The 25794-nt window shown below is 38.3% G+C and overlaps 1 protein-coding gene across 4 annotated transcripts in view; it reads left to right on the forward strand.

Moving 5' to 3' along the window:
• Positions 1–25794, forward strand: part of ARFIP1 (ADP ribosylation factor interacting protein 1) — a 195913-nt gene that overhangs the window by 100678 nt on the left and 69441 nt on the right. For 3 of the 4 annotated variants that reach the window (XM_037830834.1, XM_037830832.1, XM_037830831.1), the window contains one exon: positions 17451–17672. The exons of the other annotated variant lie outside the window; for it this stretch is intronic. In XM_037830834.1, the coding sequence (XP_037686762.1) occupies positions 17451–17672 (222 nt within the window). The remainder of the gene's footprint in view (positions 1–17450; positions 17673–25794) is intronic. 4 annotated transcript variants of the gene reach the window in all.

Consider the following 25794-nt stretch of genomic DNA (forward strand, 5'->3'; position numbering starts at 1 on the left):
ATTGTTCACAGTACCATTACATAGTTGTACATTCATCACCTAAATCAATCCCTGACACCTTCATTAGCACACACACAAAAATAACAAGAATAATAATTAAAGTGAAAAAGAACAGTTGAAGTAAAAAAGAATACTGGGTACCTGTGTCTGTTTGTTTGTTTGTTTCCTTCCCCTATTTCTCTACTCCTCCATCCATAAACTAGACAAAGTGGAGTGTGGTCCTTATGGTTTTCCCAATCCCATTGTCACCCCTGATAAGCTACATTTTTATACAGTTGTCTTCGAGATTCATGGGTTCTGGGTTGTAGTTTGATAGTTTCAGGTATCCACGACCAGCTACCCCAATTCTTTAGAACCTAAAAATGGTTGTCTAAATTGTGCGTAAGAGTGCCCACCAGAGTGACCTCTCGGCTCCTTTTGGAATCTCTCTGCCACTGAAGCTTATTTCATTTCCTTTCACATCCCCCTTTTGGTCAAGAAGATGTTCTCCATCCCACGATGCCGGGTCTACATTCCTCCCCGGGAGTCATATTCCACATTGCCAGGGAGATTCAATCCCTTGGGTGTCTGATCCCATGTAGGGGGGAGGGCAGTGATTTCACCTTTCAAGTTGGCTTAGCTAGAGAGAGAGGGCCACATCTGAGCAACAAAGAGGCATTTGGGAGGAGGCTCTTAGGCACAATTATAGGGAGGCCTAGCCTCTCCTTTGCAGCAACCGTCTTCCCAAGGGTAAATCCTATGGTAGAGGGCTCAACCCATCAAACCACCAGTCCCCTATGTCTGTGGTCATGTTAGCAACCATCGAGGTGGGGTAGGCCAATACCCCTGCATTCTCCACAGGCTCCTCAAGGGGGCTCTACATATTTTTTTCCTTTTTTTTTTTTTTTTTTTTTTTAACTTTTTTCCCTTTTTAAAATCAACTGTATGAAAAAAAAATTAAAAAAAAAAAAATACATACAATAAAAGAACATTTCATAGAGACCATAACAAGGGAGTAAGAAAAAGACAACTAACCTAAGATAACTGCTTTACTTCCAACATGTTCCTACTTTACCCCAAGAAAGTTACCTAATATAGCAACATTTCTGTGAACTTGTTGCTGCTATGTCCATCAGAAATTAACAGACCATAGTCATTCCTGGGCATCCCCAGAACGTTGAATAGCTTATCTGTTCTTCTTGGATTATTGTTCCCCCTTCCTTAATTGCTCTCTATTGCTAGTTCCCCTACATTCTACATTATAAACCATTTGTTTTACATTTTTCAAAGTTCACATTAGTGGTAGCATATAATATTTCTCTTTTTGTGCCTGGCTTATTTCGCTCAGCATTATGTCTTCAAGGTTCATCCATGTTGTCACGCTTAACGAGATCATTCCTTCTTACTGCCGTGTAGTATTCTATTGTGTGTATATACCACATTTTATTTATCCACTCATCTGTTGAAGGACATTTGGGTTGTTTCCATCTCTTGGCAATTGTGAATAATGCTGCTGTGAACATTGGCGTGCAGATATCTGTTCGTGTCACTGCTTTCCGATCTTCTGGGTATATACCAAGAAGTGCAATCGCTGGATCAAATGGTAACTCTATATGTAGTTTTCTAAGGAACTGCCAGACTGACTTTCAGAGTGGCTGAACCATTATACAGTCCCACCAACAATGAATAAGAGTTCCAATTTCTCCACATCCCCTCCAGCATTTGTAGTTTCCTGTTTGTTTAATGGCAGCCATTCTAACCAGTGTTAGATGGTATCTCATTGTGGTCTTAATTTGCATCTCTCTAACACCTAGTGAAGCTGAACATTTTTTCGTGTGTTTCTTGGCCATTTGTATTTCCTCTTCAGAGAACTGTCTTTTCATATCTTTTGCCCATTTTATAATTGGGCCGTCTGTACTATTGTCATTGAGTTGTAGGATTTCTTTATATATGCAAGATATCAGTCTTTTGTCAGATACATGGTTTCCAAAAATTTTTTCCTATTGAGTTCCCTGCCTCATTACCTTTTTGAGAAATTCCTTTGAGGTGCAGAAACTTCTAAGCTTGAGGAGTTCCCATTTATCTATTTTTTCTTTTGTTGCTTGTGCTTTGGGTGTAAAGTCTAGGAAATGTCCGCCTAATACAAGGTCTTAAAGATGTTTTCCTATATTATCTTCTAGGATTTTTATGGTACTTTCTTTTATATTGAGATCTTTGGTCCATTTTGAGTTAATTTTTGTGTAGGGTGTGAGGTAGGGGTCGTCTTTCATTCTTTTGGATATGGATATCCAACTCTCCCAGCCCCAGTTCTTGAAAAGACCATTATGACTCAGTTCAGTGACTTTGGGGGCCTTATCAAAGATCAGTCGGCCATAGATCTGGGGGTCTATCTCCAAATTCTCAATTTGATTCCATTGATCTATATGTCTATCTTTGTGCCAGTACCATGCTGTTTTGACTACTGTGGCTTTATAATAAGCTTCAAAGTCAGGGAGTGTAAGTCCTCCCACTTCGTTTTTCTTTTTTAGAGTGTCTTTAGCAATTCGAGGCATCTTCCCTTTCCAAATAAATTTGATAACTAGCTTTTCCAAGTCTGCAAAGTAGGTTGTTGGAATTTTGATTGGGATTGCATTGAATCTGTAGATGAGTTTGGGTAGAATTGACATCTTAATGACATTTAGTCTTCCTATCCATGAACATGGAATATTTTTCCATCTTTTAAGGTCCCCTTCTATTTCTTTTAGTAGAGTTATGTAGTTTTCATTGTATAGGTCTTTTACATCTTTGGTTAAGTTTATTCCTAGGTACTTGATTTTTTTAGTTGCTATTGAAAATGGTATCTTTTTCTTGAGTGTCTCTTCAGTTTGTTCATTTCTAGCATATAGAAACATTACTGACTTATGTGCATTAATCTTGTATCCCGCTACTTTGCTAAATTTGTTTATTAGCTCTAGTAGCTGTATCGTCGATTTCTCAGGGTTTTCTAGATATAAGATCATATCGTCTGCAAACAATGACAGTTTTACTTCTTCTTTTCCAATTTGGATGCCTTTTATTTCTTTGTCTTGCCGGATTGCCCTGGCTAGCACTTCCAGCACAATGTTGAATAACAGTGGTGACAGCAGGCATCCTTGTCTTGTTCCTGATCTTAGAGGGAAGGCTTTCAGTCTCTCACCATTGAGTACTATGCTGGCTGTGGGTTTTTCATATATGCTCTTTATCATGTTGAGGAAGTTTCCTTCAATTCCTACCTTTTGAAGTGTTTTTATCAAAAATGGTTGTTGGATTTTGTCAAATGCTTTTTCAGCATCTATTGAGATGATCAATTGATTTTTCCCTTTTGACTTGTTAATGTGTTGTAATACATTGATTGATTTTCTTATGTTGAACCATCCTTGCATGCCTGGAATGAACCCCACTTGGTCATGGTGTATGATTTTTTTAATGTGTCTTTGGATTCGATTTGCAAGTATTTTGTTGAGGATTTTTGCATCTGCATTCATTAGGGAGATTGGCCGGTAGTTTTCCTTTTTTGTAGCATCTTTGCCTGGTTTTGGTATTAGATTGATGTTAGCTTCATAAAATGAGTTAGGTAGTGTTCCATTTTCTTCAGTGTTTTGAAAGAGTTTGAGTAAGATTGGTGTCAGTTCCGTCTGGAAAGTTTGGTAGAATTCCCCTGTGAAGCCATTTGGCCCTGGGCATTTATTTGTGGGAAGATTTTTGATGACTGATTGGATCTCTTTGCTTGTGATGGGTTGGTTGAGGTCTTCTATTTCTTCTCTGGTCAGTCTAGGTTGTTCATATGTTTCCAGGAAATTGTCCATTTCCTCTACATTATCCAGTTTGTTGCCATACAGTTGTTCATAGTATCCTCTTATAATTTTTTTAATTTCTTCAGGATCTGCAGTTATGTCACCTTTTTCATTCATTATTTTGTTTATATGGGTCTTCTCTCTTTTTGATTTTGTCAGTCTAGCTAGGGGCTTGTCAATCTTGTTGATCTTCTCAAAGAACCAACTTTTGGTGATATTTATCCTCTCTATTGTTTTTTTGTTCTCTATGTCATTTATTTCTGCTTTAATCTTTGTTATTCTTTTCTTCCACTTGGTTTAGGATTGGTTTGCTGTTAATTTCCTAGCTTCTTCAGTTGATCCATTAGTTCTTTGATTTTGGCTCTTTCTTCCTTTTTAATATATGCGTTTAGTGCTATAAACTTCCCCCTCAGTACTGCTTTTGCTGCATCCCATAGGTTTTGGTATGTTGTGTTCTCATTTTCATTCGTCTCTATGTATTTAGCAATTTCTCTTGCTATTTCTTCTTTAACCCACTGATTGTTTAGGAGTGTGTTGTTTAAGCTCCAGGTATTTGTGAATTTTCTAAGTCTCTGATGGTTATTGACTTCTAATTGTATTCCATTGTGGTCAGAGAATGTGCTTTGAATAATTTCAATCTTTTTAAATTTATTGAGGCTTGTTTTATGTCCCAGCATATGATCTATTCTGGAGAAAGTTCCGTGAGCACTAGAAAAATATGTGTATCCTGGTGATTTGGGATGTAATGTTCTGTATATGTCTGTTAAATCTAATTCATTTATCAGATTGTTTAGATTTTCAGTTTCCTTATTGGTCTTCTGTCTGGTTGATCTATCTATAGGAGAGAGTAATGTGTTGTAGTCTCCCACAATTATTGTGGAAACATCAATTGCTTCCTTTAGTTTTGCCAGTGTTTGTCTCATGTATTTTGTGGCACCTTGATTGGGTGCATAGACATTTAGGATTGTTATTTCTTCTTGTTGAATTGCCCCTTTTATTAGTATGTAGTGGCCTTCTTTGTCTCTCAAAACATCCCTGCATTTAAAGTCTATTTTATCTGAGATTAATATTGCTACACCTGCTTTCTTTTGGCTGTAGCTTGCATGAAATATTTTTTTCCATCCTTTCACTTTCAATTTCTTTGTGTTCCTGTGTCTAAGATGAATCTCTTGTATGCAACATATTGATGGCTCATGTTTTTTGATCCATTCTGTGAATCTATATCCTTTAATTGGGGAGTTAAATGCATTTACATTCAACTTTATAACTGTGAAGGCATTTCTTGAATCAGCCATCTTATCCTTTGGTTTATGTTTGTCATACATATTTTTCGCCTCTCTCTATTAATATCCTTTATTGTACCCATACCGAATCTCTTTAGTACTGAACCTTTCTCCAAGTTTCTCTGTCCTCTCTTTGTTTCTCTGTCTGTAGGGCTTCCTTTAGTATCTCCAGTAGGGCAGGTCTCTTGTTAGCAAATTCTCTCAGCATTTGTTTGTCTGTGAAAAATTTAAGCTCTTCCTCAAATTTGAAGGAGAGCTTTGCTGGATAAAGTATTCTTGGTTGCGAATTTTTCTCACTCAGAATTTTAAATATATCGTGCCACTGCCTTTTCGCCTCCATGGCGGCTGCTGAGTAGTCACTACTTAGTCTTATGCTGTTTCCTTTGTATGTGGTGAATTGCTTTTCTCTTGCTGCTTTCAGAACCTGCTCCTTCTCTTCCGTGTTTGACAGTGTGAATAGAATATATCTCGGAGTGGGTTTATTTGGATTTATTCTATTTGGAGTTGACTGGGCATTTATGGTTTGTGTATTTATATTGTTTAGAAGATTTGGGAAGTTTTCCCCAATAATTTCTTTGAATACTCTTCCTAGACCTTTACCCTTTTCTTCCCCTTCTGGAACACCAATGAGTCTTATATTCGGACGTTTTATATTGTCTATCATATCCCTGAGGTCCGTTTCGATTTTTTCAATTTTTTTCCCCATTCTTTCTTTTATGCTTTCATTTTCCATTCTGTCATCTTCCAGGTCACTGATTCGTTGTTCAGCTTCCTCTAGTCTTTTACTATGAGTGTCCAGAATCTTTTTAATTTGGTCAACAGTTTCCTTAATTTTCATAAGTTCATCTATTTTTTTATTTAGTCTTGCAATGTCTTCTTTATGCTCTTCTAGGGTCTTCTTGATATCCTTTGTATCCCGTACTATGGTCTCATTATTCATCTTTAGTTCTTTGAGTAGCTGCTCTAGGGACTGTGTCTCTTCTGATCTTTTGATTTGGGTGCTTGGGCTTGGGTTATCCATATCGTCTGTTTTTTTCATATGCTTTATAATTTTCTGTTGTTTTTGGCCTCTTGGCATTTGCTTAACTTTATAGGGTTCTTTTAGGATTTGTAGACCAATTGAAGTCCGTATCTCTAATTTATCAGAACTGCAGCTTCGTGGAGTACACTTTCTGTAACTAACCAGCAGGTGGCGTCCACGAGCCACCTATTCTCCACAAGCCAGTTCTCCCCTGCTTTGCCTTTGTGGTGAGTGGGGGAGTGAGTCTTGTGGGGTCCAATTGGTGTACCAAGCTTGCGTGCATAGTTGATGTTGCCTGCCCTGTATATGGGGCGTGTTTCTGGGCGGTCAGAGAGGGGGGGTGGCTCTAACAATCAAATCTCCCTTTTGATCCTGGAGTTTTAAACCTGCTGCAATAGTCTGATCCTTCAGTTCAGTCCTGCCACAGTTTGTCTCTGCCACTGACCCACAAGTCCTTGGTAGTGGCGTATGGCTCCTGAGAGTTGCGAGTGAGTCCCTCTTCCAGGCCGTGCACCCCCTGGTCCTCTGTTGAGGGATGACTGTGCTATGTCACAGGTGAGTGCCATCCCCCCAGGGCAGTTCTGGGCTGCTGAGCTGTGTAGGGAGGCTCCCAGTCTGCTGAAATGATGGCTGAATGGGGCTTTGTTAATTCACACTGCTCCACCTTCCCAACTCTGGGACAATCAGCTGAGGTTGCAGGGAAGGCTAATGTCCACGCCCAGTTTTGGGGTGTGTGCCTGTTATTTGAAGCACTTCTGCCACACTGCGTTGTCTGGGGCAGCTCTGGGCTATGGGGCTGGCGATGGGCAGGAGTGTTTCCTCTCCACCAGGATGATGGCTGTGAGTGGACACCCCCCTTTTCCTGGGAAGTTGTGGTGTTTAGTGAATTTTCTCAGCCACTGGATTATTGCCTTTTGTCTCAGAGCTCTCTTAGTTCTGCTCTTGTCTTGACCTGCCCAAATTGCAGATCTTTAAGGCTTTCTGTATTGGGCTTCTTAGAGTAATTGTTTTAGAAAAAGAAAAAAGGATTAAAAAAAAAAAGGGCCCTCCTCAGAGATCTAATGGGTTATTGAAATGCTAAGAGACAAAGCAATTAGGTCCATCAAGGGAAGGTCCACAGGGCAGAGAGATCAGCTTTTCTTCGGGATTTGCATATGAGCCTCAGGGCCTGAGCTCTGCCCTTCCCCTTTCTATGTTCACCAGAACTCCAAAAATCCTCCTCTTTTATCTTGGAGTTTTTCATGCTGTTTTTTTCTATGCCTGTCTCCTGTCTGCTGGGCTGGCTGCTCTCAGATTCTCTGGTGTCTGGTCTCAGTCTATCTATGGTTGGAGTTTGGATCAGTAGAATGAGTTTCCAATAAGGGCTGCCACTGCAGTTCTCCCTTCTCCTTCCCAGAGCTGACAGCCCCTCCTCCCACAGGACTGAGCCTGGCAGGGAGGGGTGCAGGTCCCCTGGCCACAAAAACTTACAGATTTCGCTGATCTCAGCAGTTGCACGTGTTCATGAGTGTTGTATGAAATATGCCCAAAGTCAGATTGCTCTGTGGTGTCCAGTCCACGCAGTTCCTGGCTTTCTACCTACTTTCCTGGAGGAGTAACTAAAACATACAGCTCACCAGTCCGCCATCTTGCCCCACCTCCACTTTTGATACTCTGTGGCAGTTGAAAGTCAAGAGAAATATATTGGCTCTCCAGGGTTTGAAATTCTCTAGTGTTTATTGTAATTCCTGAACATTTATTGTATAGGCAACACCAGATTGCAAATGGGTGGGGTTTCCAAAGTTTGTTAATGTTGTTAGTTGCATTGCTTCAAAATAATTGGTGGTTATTTTCTTATGCCCTCCATAAAATAAAGAAGCAAATTATTTAATCTGTGCTGTATTTGATATGTCACTAATAGTTTAAGCCCCAAATCCACTTTAAATATCTTTGAATCTTGACAAGAACAAGACAGAATTAGTAGAATAGTTAGGTGGATCAAAGTTCTAGAGTCTCAGATTAGAGCATTAGCCTTTATAGTCATGAATTGGTTATGGGTCTGGTGGTTTGTAAATCAGTAACTGTCTGTATTTTTATACAGAGCAAGTCCCTCTATGGTCGCCCTTGTGTGCCTTCTCAAGAGTAGTACAGAAGGAAATTTATTCTTTCATTTGATGCTTTGAAACTGTGATCTGAAATCCTCCTCAAAGTACAGGTTTTTTTAAGATGGTAAAAGTGCCCTAAAGCCTGTTAAATAAATCTTTCCAAAAAAATTACTTAGTTTATGTCAATAAAGAATTTCGGAAACACAATGGTGGTGTTCAAAAGTGATGCTTCCTTAAATTGTTTTCATCTGGTACACTCTAATTAATCATTGCCTTTTCTATTCTCAAGGACGTAGATTCTCTCAATCCATGTTTTGTTTTTCCTTTTGTATTCCCTCATACCACAACAGTCACCCAGTATTCAAAAACTTATATTCCATCTTTTCTCTCATCCCACAAATTTAGTCATTAAATCCTATGGATTCTGCCTTCTTAATATTCTTTGACTTTATCTCCTTTTCTTTATTCCAGCCTTCATAGCTATACTTCATATCTCTTTTGCTCTCCCATATATCAAGTAAAAGCGTCTTAACAGAGTCTCTTACACTCCATTCTCTATTATGCTGTTTTGGTTTGCTAAAGCTGCCAGAATACAATATACCAGAAATGGGTTGGCTTTTACAATGTGGATTTATTAACTTACATTATACAGTTCTAAGGCCATGAAATTTCCCAATTAAGGAAACAGGATGATACCTGGACCTGAAGACTGGCCATCAGCATCTGAGACACCTCTGTCACATGGGAATGCACATGGCAACATCTGCTGGTCCTTCTCTCCTGGGTTTCATTGCTTCTAGCTTTTGCCTTTTCTCTGAGCTTCTTGGGTCCTCTCCTAGCTATCCAGGGTTTTTCTCCATGAGCTCTCTTGGCTTTTTCTTTGTGTCCTTTATCCTCTCATAACAGGCTCCAGTAAAAGGATTATGGTACACTTTGAGTGGGATGGGTCACATCTCAGTTGAAATAACCTAACCAAAAGGTCTCACCCATAATAAGTCTGTACCCACAGGAATGAATTAAGAGAACAGTGGCCTTTTCTGGGGTACATAATAGCTTCAAACCACTACATTAGCCTACTGCGATTCACTTTTGCTGAAGTCCTTCAGTGGCTCCTCATTATCTTTAGAATGGGGAGAATCTGACCCCAATATACCTTTCCAGCATCATCTCCCACTATGCTTCTCTTGCACCCATGGATCCAGTGATCCATACCAAATTGCCCAGAGATTTCTAAACAAACTATGCTTTCTCATACTTCTGTAACTTTGTTCTTGAGGCTACCTTTGCCTGATGCTTAGAATTCTGTTTTATACTTCCTTTTATTTTTATTTGTTTATCTTCCATACCAGACCAAGCTTCATTCATTTATTAAATTTACTTATTCAGTTATTCCTTTGTTCATTTTTTTCATGAAAATTTCCTCTATTAACATCCTATGTCCACACATTTTGAACCTAAAAAGACAGGCCTTATTTCTGAACCGAATCCTAATAATTACAAATTATATGTTTTAAAGTTTAAGCATTTGTTCATTTGAGCCTTCCTTTGTTGTGTCATCTAGTTGATGTTTCCCTTTTTCCTTATTGTTTTTCCCCTATGTTTGTTTATCATGTATCTATTCTTTATTCTTTTGTCTCTTAACTCTACAATAATCTGAGTGAAATCAGTATTAAGACCCCAAATTTATCTCCTTTGGTAATATACCACATTCAGTCTCTCTTAAAATATGTGTTAATGAAAATAGCCAGTTCTTAAAGTGTTATAAACATGGTATAATATTATGTGAAGGAAGTTCATTTTCTCAAAATAATCACTTCCTTTATTTTTTAAATTTTTTTCTCTAAATCAGAGCTTAATTTAGATTTTCAGTCTAGGTCAAAAGAGAAAAAAGTTCTGATTTACATTATTTTTATGTAGCTTGTATCCAATGTGTGTAGGCTGCAATATGCCTATCACACAAAAAAGCTCAGAGCGTAATGACCTTATTGGAACTACATGACTCTCTCTGTGGTTTCCTGCCTTTTTGACCTTTTTGGTCCATTGTCATTTGAATAATCCTTTAAGTACAGATTGATTTGATTGATTTAGGACTGTAGTTGTCCATTTCATTCATGGATAATTTGATTCTGGCTAAGACTTTGAGTCTCTCTTTTTTAGATTTTGGATCCTGCATGTTTCCCACCTTTAATTTCTTCTATTTCTATTCTCCAGTAAATACTTTGTTTTTCCTTAAAGAAGACATTTAGCACTGCATTTCTTGGTTGTTAATTTTGGCCCCAAGACCAGTTTAGTGATTAAAGCCATATATATAATAGGAACAATTTTAAGTTTAGGACTTGAACCCATTTTTTTTTTCTATCTGATTCTATTTCCAAAATTTATTTTCTTATTTATTCTTACATGTAGCAACAGTTGTGAGTAATGAATTCTGGATTATCCTTTTTTGTTTGTTTGTTTGTGTTTGTGTTTTTTTTTTTTTTCAGTCCAGAATAGAGGTGAATGGCATCTTTCCCAACATTAAACAGTTTTAAAAAATGTTTAAGAATTTGCCAGCAGTGTTCATTCCCTTATCAAATTAATCTTTACTGTCTTAAACCTTCACCCTTTCATTTTACCTTCATTTTACCTTCACCCTTTTGGTCAAGAAGTTTTTCTCTCAGGTCTATCTTAGCTCCACCCTTACCTGGGTCCAGTGGCCAAGTGCAAATATCTGAGGCTATCTGTAAAGAGCTACTTAGAACAGTTATTTAAAAAAAAAAGAAAAAAGAAAAAAAAATCCCTTTTCAAGGCCTTTCCCCAGGCCCCAGGCTTTGTCAGTCCTAGTATATACTATTTAAAGATACACCCTTAAGGCTGTTATGTCTTTCACCTAAATAGTTACTGTCAGACAGCTTTAATTCCTCCCTTGCCCTGGGCAGTGCTGAAGCAGGAACTCTGATGGGCTATTGAAGAGTACAAAAATAAAGAGTCTAGAGCAAGAAAAGAATAGAAAAAAATAAAAACCCTTTTCAGAGCCTGACCCCAGCTCTCCAGGTTTGCAAACCAGAGCCCAAGTTGGTGCCCATTTCTGTGTGCCCCTTTTTCTTGGAGCCCAACCCTTTTCCAGTATTCTGAACAACTCCAATTCTAAAAGTCTTTGTGTGTTTTTTTTGTTTTGTTTTGCTGTTGTTGTTAGCCCCCCCTCCTGTCTGCCAGGCAAAATCCCCGAGGTTCCTTTCATGCCTGATCTTGGTTTATCTGTGCTTGGAACTTTTATTCAGCAGTCTGAATTTGTTAATTAATTCTGCAGTTGGGGCTGGGTTGAGTCCCCCTCCTTGCTCCCAGCACAGATTGTTTCTTTTTCCCTCGGGGAAACAGCTCCAAGACAGTCTGCCATGCCGGGGGTTGGGAAGAGGGACACCAGCCCCCTAGCCTGGGAAACTTACCCTTTGTTTCAATCTCAACCATTCCATCCATTCCAGACTGGTATATGATGTGTGACTGGTCACAGAAGACCCCGAAATGGCTGTTCCATACAGTTCTTTGCTATTTTCCAGATGCCCTAGAAGAGTAACTAAATTCTACACCTCACCACTCCACCATCTTGCTCTGCCCTCCTTTGATCCATTTTGCGTTAGTTTTTGTGTAAGGTGTGAGATAGAGGTCCTCTTTCATTCTTTGGGTTATGGATATTCAGTTCTTCAACCATTTGTTGAAGAAACTGTTCTGTCCCAGTTGAGTGGATTTGGCAGCCTTGTCAAAAATCAATTGGCCATAGATCTGAGGATCTGTTTCTGAATTCTCAATTCAATTCCAGTGCTCAGTTTGTCTATCTTTATACCAGTGCCATGCTGTTTTGACCACTGTGGCTTTATAATGTGTTATAAATTTGATGATTGTCTTTTCCATTTATGCAAAGTAGGTTGTTGGAATTTTGATTGGGATTGCTTTGAATCTGTAAATCAGTTTGGGTAGAATTGACATCTTAATGATATTTAGTCTTCCAATCCATGAACACAGAGTGTTCTTCCATTTATTTAGGTCTTATTTATTGTTTTTAGTGATGTGAGTAGTTTTCTGTGTATGAATCCTTTACATCCTTGGTTAATTTCCTATATATTTTATTTTTTAGTTGCTATTGTAAATGGAACTTTTTTCTTGATTTCCTCCTCAGATTGCTCATTACTAATGTATAGAAACCCTACTGATTTTTCTTGTTAATCTTGTGTCCTACACTTTGCTGAACTCATTTATTAGGTCTAGTAGCTTTGTTACAAATTTTTCAAGACTTTCTAAATATTGGATCATGTCATCTGCAAATAGTGAAAGTTTTACTTCTTCCTTTCTGATTTGTATGCCTTTTATTTCTTTTTCTTGCCTAATTACTCTGGCTAGAACTTCTAGGACATGTTGATAACAGTGGTGAAAGTGGGCATCCTAGTCTTGTTCCAGATCTTAGAAGGAAAGCTTTTCAGTCTTTCACTGTTGAGTATAATGTTAGCAGTGGGTTTTGTATATATGCCCTTTATCATACTGAGGAAGTTTCCTCCTATTCCTGTCTTTCTAAGTGTTTTGGGGAAGAAAGGATGCTGAGTTTTGTCAAATGCCTTTTCTGCATCAACCAAGATGATCATGTGGTTTTTCCTCTGATTTGATGTTAATATGCTGTTGGATTTCATATGCTAGTATTTTGTTGAGGATTTTTGCATCTGTATTCATTAGAGAGATGGGTCTTTAATTTTCTTTTCTTATAGTGTCTTTATCTGGCTTTGGTGTTAGGGTGATGTTGGATCATAGAATGAGTTAGTTAGTTAGTGTTCCCTCCTCTTCAGCTGTTTAGAAGAGTTTGAGCAGAATTGGTATTAATTTTTCTTGGAATGATTGTTAGGATTCACCTGTGAAGCCATCTGGTCCTGGGCTTTTCTTTTGTGGGAAGTTTCTAATAACTGTTTCAGTCTCTTTACTTGTGATTGGTTTGTTGAGGTCTTTTGTTTCTTCTAGAGCCAGTATAAGTTGTTTGTGTTTTTCTAGGAATTTGTCATTTCATCTAAGTTGTCTAATTTATTGGCGTACAGTTGTTCATAGTATCCTCTTAACATCTTTTTTATTTCTTTGGGGTCAGTAGTAATGTCCCCCTTCTCATTTCTGATTTTATTTACTTACATCTTCTTTCTTTTTTTTGTCAGTCTAGCTAAAGGGTTGCCAATTTTACTGATTTTCTCAAAGAAATACTTTTGGTTTTATCGATTCTCTATTTTTTTTTTTTTTTATTCTCAATTTCATTTCTTTCTGTCTAATCTTTGTTATTTCTTTCCTTCTGCTTGCTTTGGGGTTAGCTGTTCTTTTTCTAGTTTCTTCAAGTGTGCAGTTAGGTCTCGGATTTTAGCTCTTTCTTCTTTTTTAATAAGTGCCCACAGTCCTGAGGTGGTACTGTGCCTATAATTCTCAACTGTCAGGGTTGCGTTTGAGACAGAGGCTGCCAACCAATTTTAGCTGGGGAAGGTTGAAACTGTTGCTCGGATCCCAGACCCTGCAATGTGAATTCTCTGATCAACAGCCACAAACTATGTTGGGCCATGTCCTCCCCTTTTTGTGGGAAAGAGCTGCCCTTCACCAAACTGTTCCCTACTGCTCCAAGAAGGTACCTTGTCTCTAATTCAGCCCCACTTTCTCTCCTGTCAGGTGTAGGATTGAAACAGAGGTTTCTGGCTGCTCTCTGTCCTGGGCGGGTTGAAACTGTAGTTATCCTTGGAGCTAGAACCCAGCAATCTGAATTCACTAATCAAAAGCTGCAGTCAGTGCCCAGCCATGCCTTCCCCTTTTCTTGGGGATGAGCCACCCTTTATTCACACTGTTCCCTGCATCCCCATGATTGGCACCATTTCTCCATCAGCCCTGCTTCCACCCCTGCCAGAGGCGGTGTTGAAGGAGAGGCTGCTGGCTGCTTTCTGTCCTTGGTGGGTTGAAACTGTAGTTGTCCTTGGAGCTGGAACCCAGCAATCTGAATTCATTAATCAAAAGCTGCAACCAGTATCCAGCTTGTGAGTCCGTCTCCCCACTCCACCCCCCTCCAGCCCCCGCTGTTCTTAGGAAAGGGGACTTCTATTTCCAGCCAAGGAGAGGCTCCTGAGGCTGCTTGCCATGACAGCCGGGAATGGACACCAACCTCTGCAGTGTGGAGAGATCTACTCACAGATCTTCAGCACATTTTATCAGTCCCTTCCACTCTTCCTAGATGGTGGATAGTGTTCTTCTGATCTCCAGAGCCCAAAAACAGTTGTTTCAGAGAGTTCCTGGCTGTTTACTAACTGCCCTGGAGCACGAACTGAATCCTAGAGCTCCCTATTCCACCGTCCTACCTCTTCTATTTTAACTTGCTTTTTAATTTTTACTTATCTCCAGTGTACATTTTACATTTTAATTTCAGTATACATTAGGCAACAATATAAATAAAAATTCCCTCTTTAGAGAGCATGTGAAAACTTTCTTGGGGAACATAATGAGTGGGGAAACGGCTAGCAGCTTTGTATTTTCTCAGTACAACTTTCTTTATAAAACTGCCGATAAGCAATATGTAATACTCTTTCCAGATTGTTTAGATTTCCCTTTAAATAATTTGTTTACCTATATTGGAATACATGCTCTGTAAATTCAGTTTCTATACTTGTTTCAGGTGTCCAGATTTATCTTTATATGTCTTGCAATCAGTATTTCCTTGCTTTTCCCACTTCCTGAGCTCCCTGCAAACAAAAAATTTCCTCTTTAAACCTTTGACCTTACTCCTTGCTTGTAACCATTATTTCTGTGAATAAATGTCTACTCAGACAACAGTAGACATTCATTTTGTCCAGTCTGCAAAGCTCCTTAATGAATTCTGGCATCTTGACTTTTCAACAGATTATTACATCTGGATTGCTAAGTAATACATCAGATGCTTTGGCTTTCCTGTAGATTAAAGATCTTTGATAATATTGCATAGAGAAAATCCTGGTGCAGATGAAAAGTGTGGGAATGAGTGACAATATCTCCTTTATCTTGTTGCCATTTCAGGTATTATTTCTTGCTTATGTTTTTCTCATTAGAATCACAATGTCTGCAGTTAAACTTTTCTTTTGATGCAATTTTCATCTTCTAGGAGTATGTGTGTGTTTTTCTCTATAGTAAGTTTTGGTCTCTCACCCATCCTTTCATTTTCTAGATCATGAAGAATTTCTCTACTTTTAAAAAGAGAACTCCTCTGCAAAAAAAAAAAAAAAAAAAAAAAAGATTAGTCATAAAAATCTTTAATTGATCGAAAGAGAGAGTGTTCCAGGAAATTGGTTTCAATTTTAAGTTGAAAATTGTATAAGTAGCATTTATATGCTAACATTAAACAGGTAAATAGTCTAGATACCCATCAAACAGTCAGCAGGTGTTGGGATTAAAGGCAGGAAGAGGATGTTGACCTTTTGTTTCATGTCATTCCACATTATTTTAATTTTTACAACAGATGTCTATTTTGTAACTGGAACTTTGAAAGACAGGATAAAAAGAACAGTTGTTAACATTTTTTATAAATTACAATACCTTCCAAATTATCTATTTATTACTTTTTTATATTTTAAATAACTTTTAATAATGTTGAACATATTAGTGCTTCATGTGGCTACCCTTAACATGTATTATTTAGTGACAAAGTTTTTTACAATTTTTGATTTCTGAAAAAATTACTACAAAATTTATTTCTGTGAATTCTGAAATTAAGTACTTTCTAAAAATTAAAGGTTCCTCTACCATTGGTTCTGGGGTAAAATAGAATAACATAATTTTTTTTTTTAATCTTCATTTTATTGAGATATATTCACATACCATGCAGTTATACAAAACAAATCGTACATTCGATTGTTCACAGTACCATTACATAGTTGTACATTCATCACCTAAATCAATCCCTGACACCTTCATTAGCACACACACAAAATAACAAGAATAATAATTAAAGTGAAAAAGAGCAATTGAAGTAAAAAAGAACACTGGGTACCTTTGTCTGTTTGTTTGTTTCCTTCCCCTATTTTTCTACCCATCCATCCATAAACTAGACAAAGTGGAGTGTGGTCCTTATGGCTTTCCCAATCCCATTGTCACCCCTCATAAGCTACATTTTTATACAATTATCTTCGAGATTCATGGGTTCTGGGTTGTAGTTTGATAGTTTCAGGTATCCACCACCAACTACCCCAATTCTTTAGAACCTAAAAAGGGTTGTCTAAATTGTGCGTTAGAGTGCCCACCAGAGTGACCTCTCGGCTCCTTTTGGAATCTCTCTGCCACTGAAGCTTATTTCATTTCCTTTCACATCCCCCTTTTGGTCAAGAAGAGGTTCTCCGTCCCACGATGCCATGTCTACATTCCTCCCCGGGAGTCATATTCCACGTTGCCAGGGACATTCACTCCCTTGGGTGTCTGATCCCATGTAGGGGGCAGGGCAGTGATTTCACCTTTCAAGTTGGCTTAGCTAGAGAGAGAGGGCCACATCTGAGCAACAAAGAGGCATTTGGGAGGAGGCTCTTAGGCACAATTATAGGGAGGCCTAGCCTCTCCTTTGCAGCAACCGTCTTCCCAAGGGTAAAACCTATGGTAGAGGGCTCAACCCATCAAACCACCAGTCCCCTATGTCTGTGGTCATGTTAGCAACCATCGAGGTGGGGTAGGCCAATACCCCTGCAGAATAACATAATTTAATATTATTCTTTCTGGGCAAAGTAAAGAAAGAATTCAGGAATCTCTCATCTCTCTGACTCCCCTCACTTCCTTTCTCCCCCTCTCTCTCTACTTTTTTCCCTTCATCTACTACTCCTCCCCTCAACAACACACCTCAGCTATATAAGAGGAATATAGAAGGAAAAAAGCACTTGAAATCAATAGGCGAGACTAGAATTTTTATATTTTTATTATTCCTATATTAATGGTCCAATATTATTCTTAAATTAATGTCCATTATCCCTTTGTTTTAAATTATCTATCTGAGTGCACTAAGTTCAGAATATGTTTATGGGAGAGACATCCTCTGACAGTATATAAATTAGCTAGATAAGTCTTAAAACTTTCATTGATTAGTAATAGTTGAGACACATCTAATGAATTTTCTGAGTCCTGATGAACTTCTAAAGTGACTGACAATTTTCAGTTTGTATGGCTAGCTTGTTTGAAGCCAAAAATGGTATATGCCATATGCACTAGCATTGGTACTTTTGGATTTCTGTATTTGTGTTTGTTGTTGTTTCCTAAACACAGTGCATCTTTCCACTTTCAGTGTACTCGGCAAATTATCTCTGAGAAGCTAGGCCGTGGCTCAAGAACTGTGGACCTTGAACTGGAAGCTCAAATTGATATATTAAGAGATAACAAGAAAAAGTATGAAAATATTTTAAGATTGGCTCAGACGTTGTCCACCCAGCTTTTCCAGATGGTGCATACCCAAAGGCAACTTGGAGATGCATTTGCTGACCTGAGTTTGAAGTCACTAGAACTCCATGTAAGATTAATTTAAATAGCTATCAGGAGCAAAATGGTAATAGAAGTTATTTCAGAGGTAATTTGTTATATTTCGATATGGTGCGCTCAATGAAATTGGAATTTTGAGATGTTCTTTTAAGATATTTCATATAATCCTTAAGAATGCCCACCTGACTTCTGTCAATGTAGTAATCCAATTGTACTCGGGAAGGGATATCAGCTGAAAGTTTCAGGAGAAGGGAACTTGGTTAGAGAGAAGTAAGAAGCAAGTGGGGAGCTAGTTTGTCTGGGCCTAGAAAGAATGATAGCCATCTAATCTGGTCATGGGTAAAAATATAAATTCAGGCACCTACTGAAAATATCTTTACCCAGTTTCTAAGTGTCATGACCAAAGAGCAACTTGGTAGATTGAATTCATAATGCCCACTTACTGAAACCATTAATATAAATTAGGAATTTTAGAATGCAATTATTTTTATGTATATTTCTCTGTAAGCATTCAGCAAAGCATTCTTAAGAATTTCTTTTGATATCTTAAGTCTTTCTATGCCTGCTTTTTCATTTGTTTTCTCTACTGGAGCCAAAAGGTGCAGATATCCCTTGCCTATAGACTTCTAACTTGAAGAGTTAGACAATTTAGAGCATTAAGTCATTTTGATGATATTTAGGGCATTAAATCACTTTGACGGTATTTAGAGCCTTGGACAAAGAAATTTTGACGAGAGGGTGATATAACATAATAGTGAAAGATATTGAGATTCAATTTTAATTGAGCTATTAAGCAGACAAAAAGAACAACTAATATAATATTTGGAAAGCCAAAGAATCACAGCTGCTACAGTTATTGAGTGCCCACAATTTAATATGCAATGGACTGGGTACGCCTGTCAATTATATCTTTTTTGTTTGTTTGTTTGTTTGTTTTTGTTTTTTTGGTTTTTTTTTCATTTTTATTGAGATTGTTCAGATACCATACAATTATCCAAAGATCCAAAGTGTACAATCACTTGCCCCTGGGTACCCTCATAGAGCTGTGCATCCATCACACTTAATTTTTGTTCAATTTTTAGAAACTTTTCATTACTCCAGACAAGAAATAAAGTGAAAGATGAAAAAAGAAAAAAAGAAAAGGAAACTCTAAACCTCCCCTATCCCTAACCAACCCCCCTCAATTGTTGACTCCTAGTATTGATATAGTACGTTTGTTACCGTTTATGAAAAAATGTTGAAATACTACTAACTGTAGTATACAGTTTGTAATAGGTATATACTTCTTCCCTATATGCCCCTCTATTATTAACTTCTAATTGTATTGTCATACATTTGTTCTGGTTCATGAAGTGATCTCTAGTATTTGTACAGTTGATCATGGACATTGCCCACGAAAGGATTCAGTTTTATACATTTCCATCTTTTGACCTCCAGCTTTCCTTCTGGTGACATATATGACTCTGAGCTTCCCCTTTCCACCTCATTCACACACCATTCGGTGTGTTAGTTATTCTCACATCTTGCTACCAACACCCCTGTTCATTTCCAAACATTTAAGTTCATCCTAATTAAACATTCTGCTCATACTAAGCAAGAGCATCTACATTTCTTCCACAAGGCAGGAGGGAGAGTCAAAGAAGGTAGAGAGGCAAAAGAAAGAGGAAACAAAAAATGACAGCTAGGAAGCAGCAAAAGGAAAAATAACCTTAAATCAAAGTAGAATAAAGAATCACACAATACCACCAATGTCAAGTGTCTAACATGCCTCCCCTATCCCCCCCTCTTATCTGCATTCACCTTGGTATATCACCTTTGTTACATTAAAGGAAGCATAATACAATGATTCTATTAGTTACAGTCTCTACTTTATGCTGATTGCATCCCTCCCCCAATGCCTCCCCATTTTTAACACCTTGCAAGGTTGACATTTGCTTGTTCTCCCTCATAAAAGAACATATTTGTACATTTTATCACAATTGTTGAATACTCTAGATTTCACCAAGTTACACAGTCCTAGTCGTTATCTTTCCTCCTTTCTTGTGGTGTCTCACATGCTCCCCACCTTCCTCTCTCAACCGTATTCATAGTTACCTTTGTTCAGTGTACTTACATTGTTGTGCTACCATCTCCCAAAATTGTGTTCCAAACCACACACTCCTGTCTTCTATCACCCTGTAGTGCTCCCTTTAGTATTTCCTGTAGGGCAGGTGTCTTGTTCACAAAGTCTCTCATTATCTGTTTGTCAGAAAATATTTTGAGCTCTCCCTCATATTTGAAGGACAGCTTTGCTGGATACAGGATTCTTGGTTGGTGGTTTTTCTCTTTCAGTATCTTAAATATATCACACCACTTCCTTCTTGCCTCCATGGTTTCTGCTGAGAGATCCGCACATAGTCTTATGAAGCTTCCTTTGTATGTAATGGATTGCTTTTCTCTTGCTGCTTTCAGGATTCTCTCTTTGTCTTTGACATTTGATAATCTGATTGTTAAGTGTCTTGGTGTAGGCCTAGTCATATCTCTTCTGTTTGGAGTACGCTGCGCTTCTTGGATCTGTAATTTTATGTCTTTCATAAGAGATGGGAAATTTTCATTAATTATTTCCTCTATTATTGCTTCTGCCCCCTTTCCCTTCTCTTCTCCTTCCGGGACACCAATGATACGTACATTATTGTACTTTGTTTCATCCTTGAGTTCCCGGAGACGTTGCTTGTATTTTTTCATTCTTTTCTCCATCTGCTCCTTTGCGTGTAGGCTTTCAGGTGTTTTGTTCTCCAGTTCCTGAGTGTTTTCTTCTGCTTCTTGAGATCTGCTGTTGTATGTTTCCATTGTGTCTTTCATCTCTTGTGTTGTGCCTTTCATTTCCATAGATTCTACTAGTAGGTTTTTTGAACTTTTGATTTCTGCCGTATACATGTCCAGTGCTTCCTTTACAGCCTCTATCTCTTTTGCAATATCTTCTCTAAACTTTTTGAATTGATTTAGCATTAGTTGTTTAAATTCCTGTATCTCAGTTGAAGTGTACATTTGTTCCTTTGACTGGGCCATAACTTTGTTTTTCTTAGTGTAGGTTGTAATTTTCTGTTGTCTAGGCATGGTTTCCTTGGTTATCCAAATCAGGTTTTCCCAGACCAGAACAGGCTCAGGTCCCAGAGGGAAGAAATATTCAGAATCTGGTTTCCCTGCGGGTGTGTCTTAGAAAATTGCTCCACCCTTTGATGCCTCAGCTCACTGTGCTTTTCTGTCCAGCAGGTGACGCCTGTTAGCCTGTAATTCTTGACTGGTGTGAGGAGGTATGGCTGTGTTCCCCCAGGCTCTGGGGTCTGGTTCTGAATGGAAAGGGCCCCACCCCTTTCCTCCTAGAGAAGACAGACCCCCCAGGTGGAGGTCATTAGCATTTCAGTGGTCTCGCTCTCTGCTTGTGGTGTCTCCACCCTTCCCCAAGTCACAGCCCTGGAAACTGAAAATGACTGGGGCTTTCTCCACTGAGCCAAAAAAGAAACAGATAGTCCCCTTCAGACCCAGTCCAAGGCAACCCTCTGGCTCTCCCAGGTCAGTCGTCACCCAAAGCCTCTGTCTGTTTTTTGGGGATGCATACCTGTAGTGAGCAGTTCACACTCGCTACTTAAAACCCCAGTTGGAGCTCAGCTGAGCTGTATTCGTTTTTTGGGAGAGAGCTTCTCTGTGGCACCACGAGGCTCTGCAGCTCGGGCTATGGGGGAGGGGGTCTCCTGACCTGGTTCCGCAGGTTTTACTTACAGATTTTATGCTGTGTTCTCGGGCATTCCTGCCAATTCAGGTTGGTGTATGATGAATGGATGGTCTCATTTGTCCCCCCGCAGTTATTCTGGATTATTTACTCTTTGTTCCTGGTTTTTTGTAGTTGTTCCAGGGGGACTACTTAGCTTCCACTCCTCTCTATGCCGCCATCTTGCCCCGCCTATCTATCATTTATATCTTGTAACTCATTTTCACAATGCTGCAAGAGATCATATCTCCATTTTATAGATGAGGAAACTGAGGCTAAGAGAGGTAGATAACTTTTATTAGATCACACAATAAATGAGTGGTAGAACTGGAATTTATATCCAGGCCTGCCTGTGTTTTTCCATAATCTCTTGCTGTCTCTTTTACTGGAATCTTTAGAGGCTCTGTGAGCCATAGGAAAATCATGATGATACTGAAATAGAATTAGCTAGGGTTTTGGGTCTGAGGAAGTGTTACAGGAATATTACCAGTGATAGTACACTCAGTAGACTGTTAATTATAATAATAATTAACACAAGTTGGGGGCTTATAATATGACAGACACTATTTTAGTGTTGTGTGTGTGTATATTAGCTCATTAAATGCTTTAACAGTCGTAGGTAATAGGTATTTTTATTGTCTTCCTTTTCCATATGTAGAAATTACTCTTTTACAGAACTGGGAAGTTAACCCTCAGTATTTTAGAACATTGGACCCAGTTTTAATTTTTGAATTTCTTGTTTGAGCACTTCTAACTCTTTGTAAAGGTTGATATTTCAGGACTTTTATTCCTTCTTAGAGATCGTCCAATGAGAAAATTTACTTATTTTTTAAAAGAATAAAAACTATCTTGCAAGTACCAGATGGGCCTTTGGACCCTTTTGTAAATCTAAAATTTGTATCCAATCTTAATGGTCTTATCTTTCCTGTATCTTGAAAAATTTTGCTATTTCATCATTACTCATCAGTTATTTCCAAGTATGCTAAAAAAATAACAAAACAGAGAAATGATAGAATTGTCTAGAAAAATGATGCAATAGTGAAATAAATCATCTCTATTGCATCCTTTTTTTTTATCTTCATTTTATTGAGATATATTCACATACCACGCAGTCATACAAAACAAATCGTACTTTCGATTGTTTACAGTTCCATTACATAGTGGTACATTCATAACCCAAATCAATCCCTGACACCTTCATTAGCACACACACAAAAATAACAAGAATAATAATTAGAGTGAAAAAGAGCGATTGAAGTAAAAAAGAACACTGGGTACCTTTGTCTGTTTGTTTCCTTCCCCTATTTTTCTACTCATCCATCCATAAACTACACAAAGTGGAGTGTGGTCTTTATGGCTTTCCCAATCCCACTGTCACCCCTCATAAGCTACATTTTTTTTTTTTTAAATCTTCATTTTATTGAGATATATTCACATACCACACAGTCATACAAAACAAATCGTACTTTCGATTGTTTACAGTTCCATTATATAGTGGTACATTCATCACCCAAATCAATCCCTGACACCTTCATTAGCACACACACAAAAATAACAAGAATAATAATTAGAGTGAAAAAGAGCAATTGAAGTGAAAAAGAACACTGGGTACCTTTGTCTGTTTGTTTCCTTCCCCTATTTTTCTACTCATCCATCCATAAACTAGACAAAGTGGAGTGTGGTCCTTATGGCTTTCCCAATCCCCGTGTCACCCCTCATAAGCTACATTTTTATACAACTGTCTTCGAGATTCATGGGTTCTGGGTTGTAGTTTGATAGTTTCAGGTATCCACCACCAGCTACCCCAATTCTTTAGAACCTAAAAAGGGTTGTCTAAAGTGTGCATAAGAGTGCCCACCAGAGTGACCTCTCGGCTCCTTTTGGAATCTCTCTGCCACTGAAGCTTATTTCATTTCCTTTCACATCCCCCTTTTGGTCAAGAAGATGTTCTCCGTCCCACGATGCCAGGTCTGCATTCCTCCCTGGGAGTCATATTCCATGTTGCCAGGTAGATTCACTCCCCTGGGTGTCTGATCCCACGTAGGGGGGAGGGCAGTGATTTCACCTTTCAACTTGGCTTAGCCATGGAGAGAGGGCCACATCTGAGCAACAAAGAGGCATTCGGGAGGAGGCTCTTAGGCACAACCATAGGGAGGCCTAGCCTCTCCTTTGCAGCAACCATCTTCCCAAGGGTAAAACCTATGGTAGAGGGCTCAACCCATCAAACCACCAGTCCCCTATGTCTGTGGTCATGTTAGCAACCATCGAGGTGGGGTAGGTGAATACCCCTGCATTCTCCACAGGCTCCTCAAGGGGGCACTACATCTTTTTTTCCTTTTTTTCTTTTTTTTTTTTAACTTTCCCTTCTTTTTTAAATCAAGTGTATGAAAAAAAAGTTAAAAAGAAAACAAACATACAATAAAAGAACATTTCAAAGAGACCATAACAAGGGAGTAAGAAAAAGACAACTAACCTAAGATACCTGCTTAACTTCCAACATGTTCCTACTTTACCCCAAGAAAGTTACCTAATATAGCAACATTTCTGTGAACTTGTTCCTACTATATCCATCAGAAATTAACAGACCATAGTCATTCCTGGGCATCCCCAGAACATTAAATAGCTTATCTGTTCTTCTTGGATTATTGTTCCCCCTTCCTTAATTGCTCTCTATTGCTAGTTCCCCTACATTCTACATTATAAACCATTTGTTTTACATTTTTCACAGTTCACATTAGTGGTAGAATATAATATTCCTCTTTTTGTGCCTGGCTTATTTCGCTCAGCATTATGTCTTCAAGGTTCATCCATGTTGTCATATGTTTCACGAGATCGTTCCTTCTTACTGCCACGTAGTATTCCATCGTGTGTAGATACCACATTTTATTTATCCACTCATCTGTTGAAGGACATTTGGGTTGTTTCCATCTCTTGGCAATTGTGAATAATGCTGCTGTGAACATTGGCGTGCAGATATCTGTTCGTGTCACTGCTTTCCGACCTTCCGGGTATATACCGAGAAGTGCAATCGCTGGATCGAATGGTAACTCTATATCTAGTTTTCTAAGGAACTGCCGGACTGACTTCCAGAGTGGCTGAACCATTATACAGTCCCACCAACAATGAATAAGAGTTCCAATTTCTCCACATCCCCTCCAGCATTTGTAGTTTCCTGTTTGTTTAATGGCAGTCATTCTAATCGGTGTTAGATGGTATCTCATTGTGGTCTTAATTTGCATCTCTCTAATAGCTAGTGAAGCTGAACATTTTTTCGTGTGTTTCTTGGCCATTTGTATTTCCTCTTCAGAGAACTGTCTTTTCATATCTTTTGCCCATTTTATAATTGGGCTGTCTGTACTATTGTCATTGAGTTGTAGGATTTCTTTATATATGCAAGATATCAGTCTTTTGTCAGATACATGGTTTCCAAAAATTTTTTCCCATTGAGTTGGCTGCCTCTTTACCTTTTTGAAAAATTCCTTTGAGGTGCAGAAACTTCTAAGCTTGAGGAGTTCCCATTTATCTATTTTTTCTTTTTTTTTTTTATCATCATTTTATTGAGATATATTCACATACCACGCAGTCATACAAAACAAATCGTACTTTCGATTGTTTACAGTACCATTACATAGTTGTACATTCATCACCTAAATCAATCCCTGACACCTTCATTAGCACACACACAAAAATAACAAGAATAATAATTAGAGTGAAAAAGAGCAATTGAAGTAAAAAGGAACATTTCTTTTGTTGCTTGTGCTTTGGGTGTAAAGTCTAGGAAGTGGCCGCCTAATACAAGGTCTTGAAGATGTTTTCCTACATTATCTTCTAGGAGTTTTATGGTACTTTCTTTTATATTGAGATCTTTCGTCCATTTTCTGTTAATTTTTGTGTAGGGTGTGAGGTAGGGGTCCTCTTTCATTCTTTTGGATATGGATATCCAACTCTCCCAGCCCCATTTTTGAAGAGACCATTATGACTCAGTTCAGTGACTTTGGGGGCCTTATAAAAGATCAGTCAGCCATAGATCTGAGGGTCTATCTCTGAATTCTCAATTCGATTCCATTGATCTATATGTCTATCTTTGTACCAGTACCATGCTGTTTTGGCAACTGTGGCTTTATAATAAGCTTCAAAGTCAGGGAGTGTAAGTTCTCCCACTTCATTTTTTTTTTTCTTTTTTTTTTTTTTATTCTTCATTTTATTGAGATATATTCATATACCACGCAGTCATACAAAACAAATCATACTTTCGATTGTTCACAGTACCATTACATAGTTGTACATTCATCACCCAAATCAGTCCCTGACACCTTCATTAGCACACACACAAGAATAACAAGATTAATAATTAGAGTGAAAAAGAGCAATTGAAGTAAAAAAGAACATTGGGTACCTTTGTCTG

The sequence above is a fragment of the Choloepus didactylus genome, chromosome 3, assembly GCF_015220235.1.
Source record: "Choloepus didactylus isolate mChoDid1 chromosome 3, mChoDid1.pri, whole genome shotgun sequence".
NCBI classification, from domain to species: domain Eukaryota; kingdom Metazoa; phylum Chordata; class Mammalia; order Pilosa; family Megalonychidae; genus Choloepus; species Choloepus didactylus.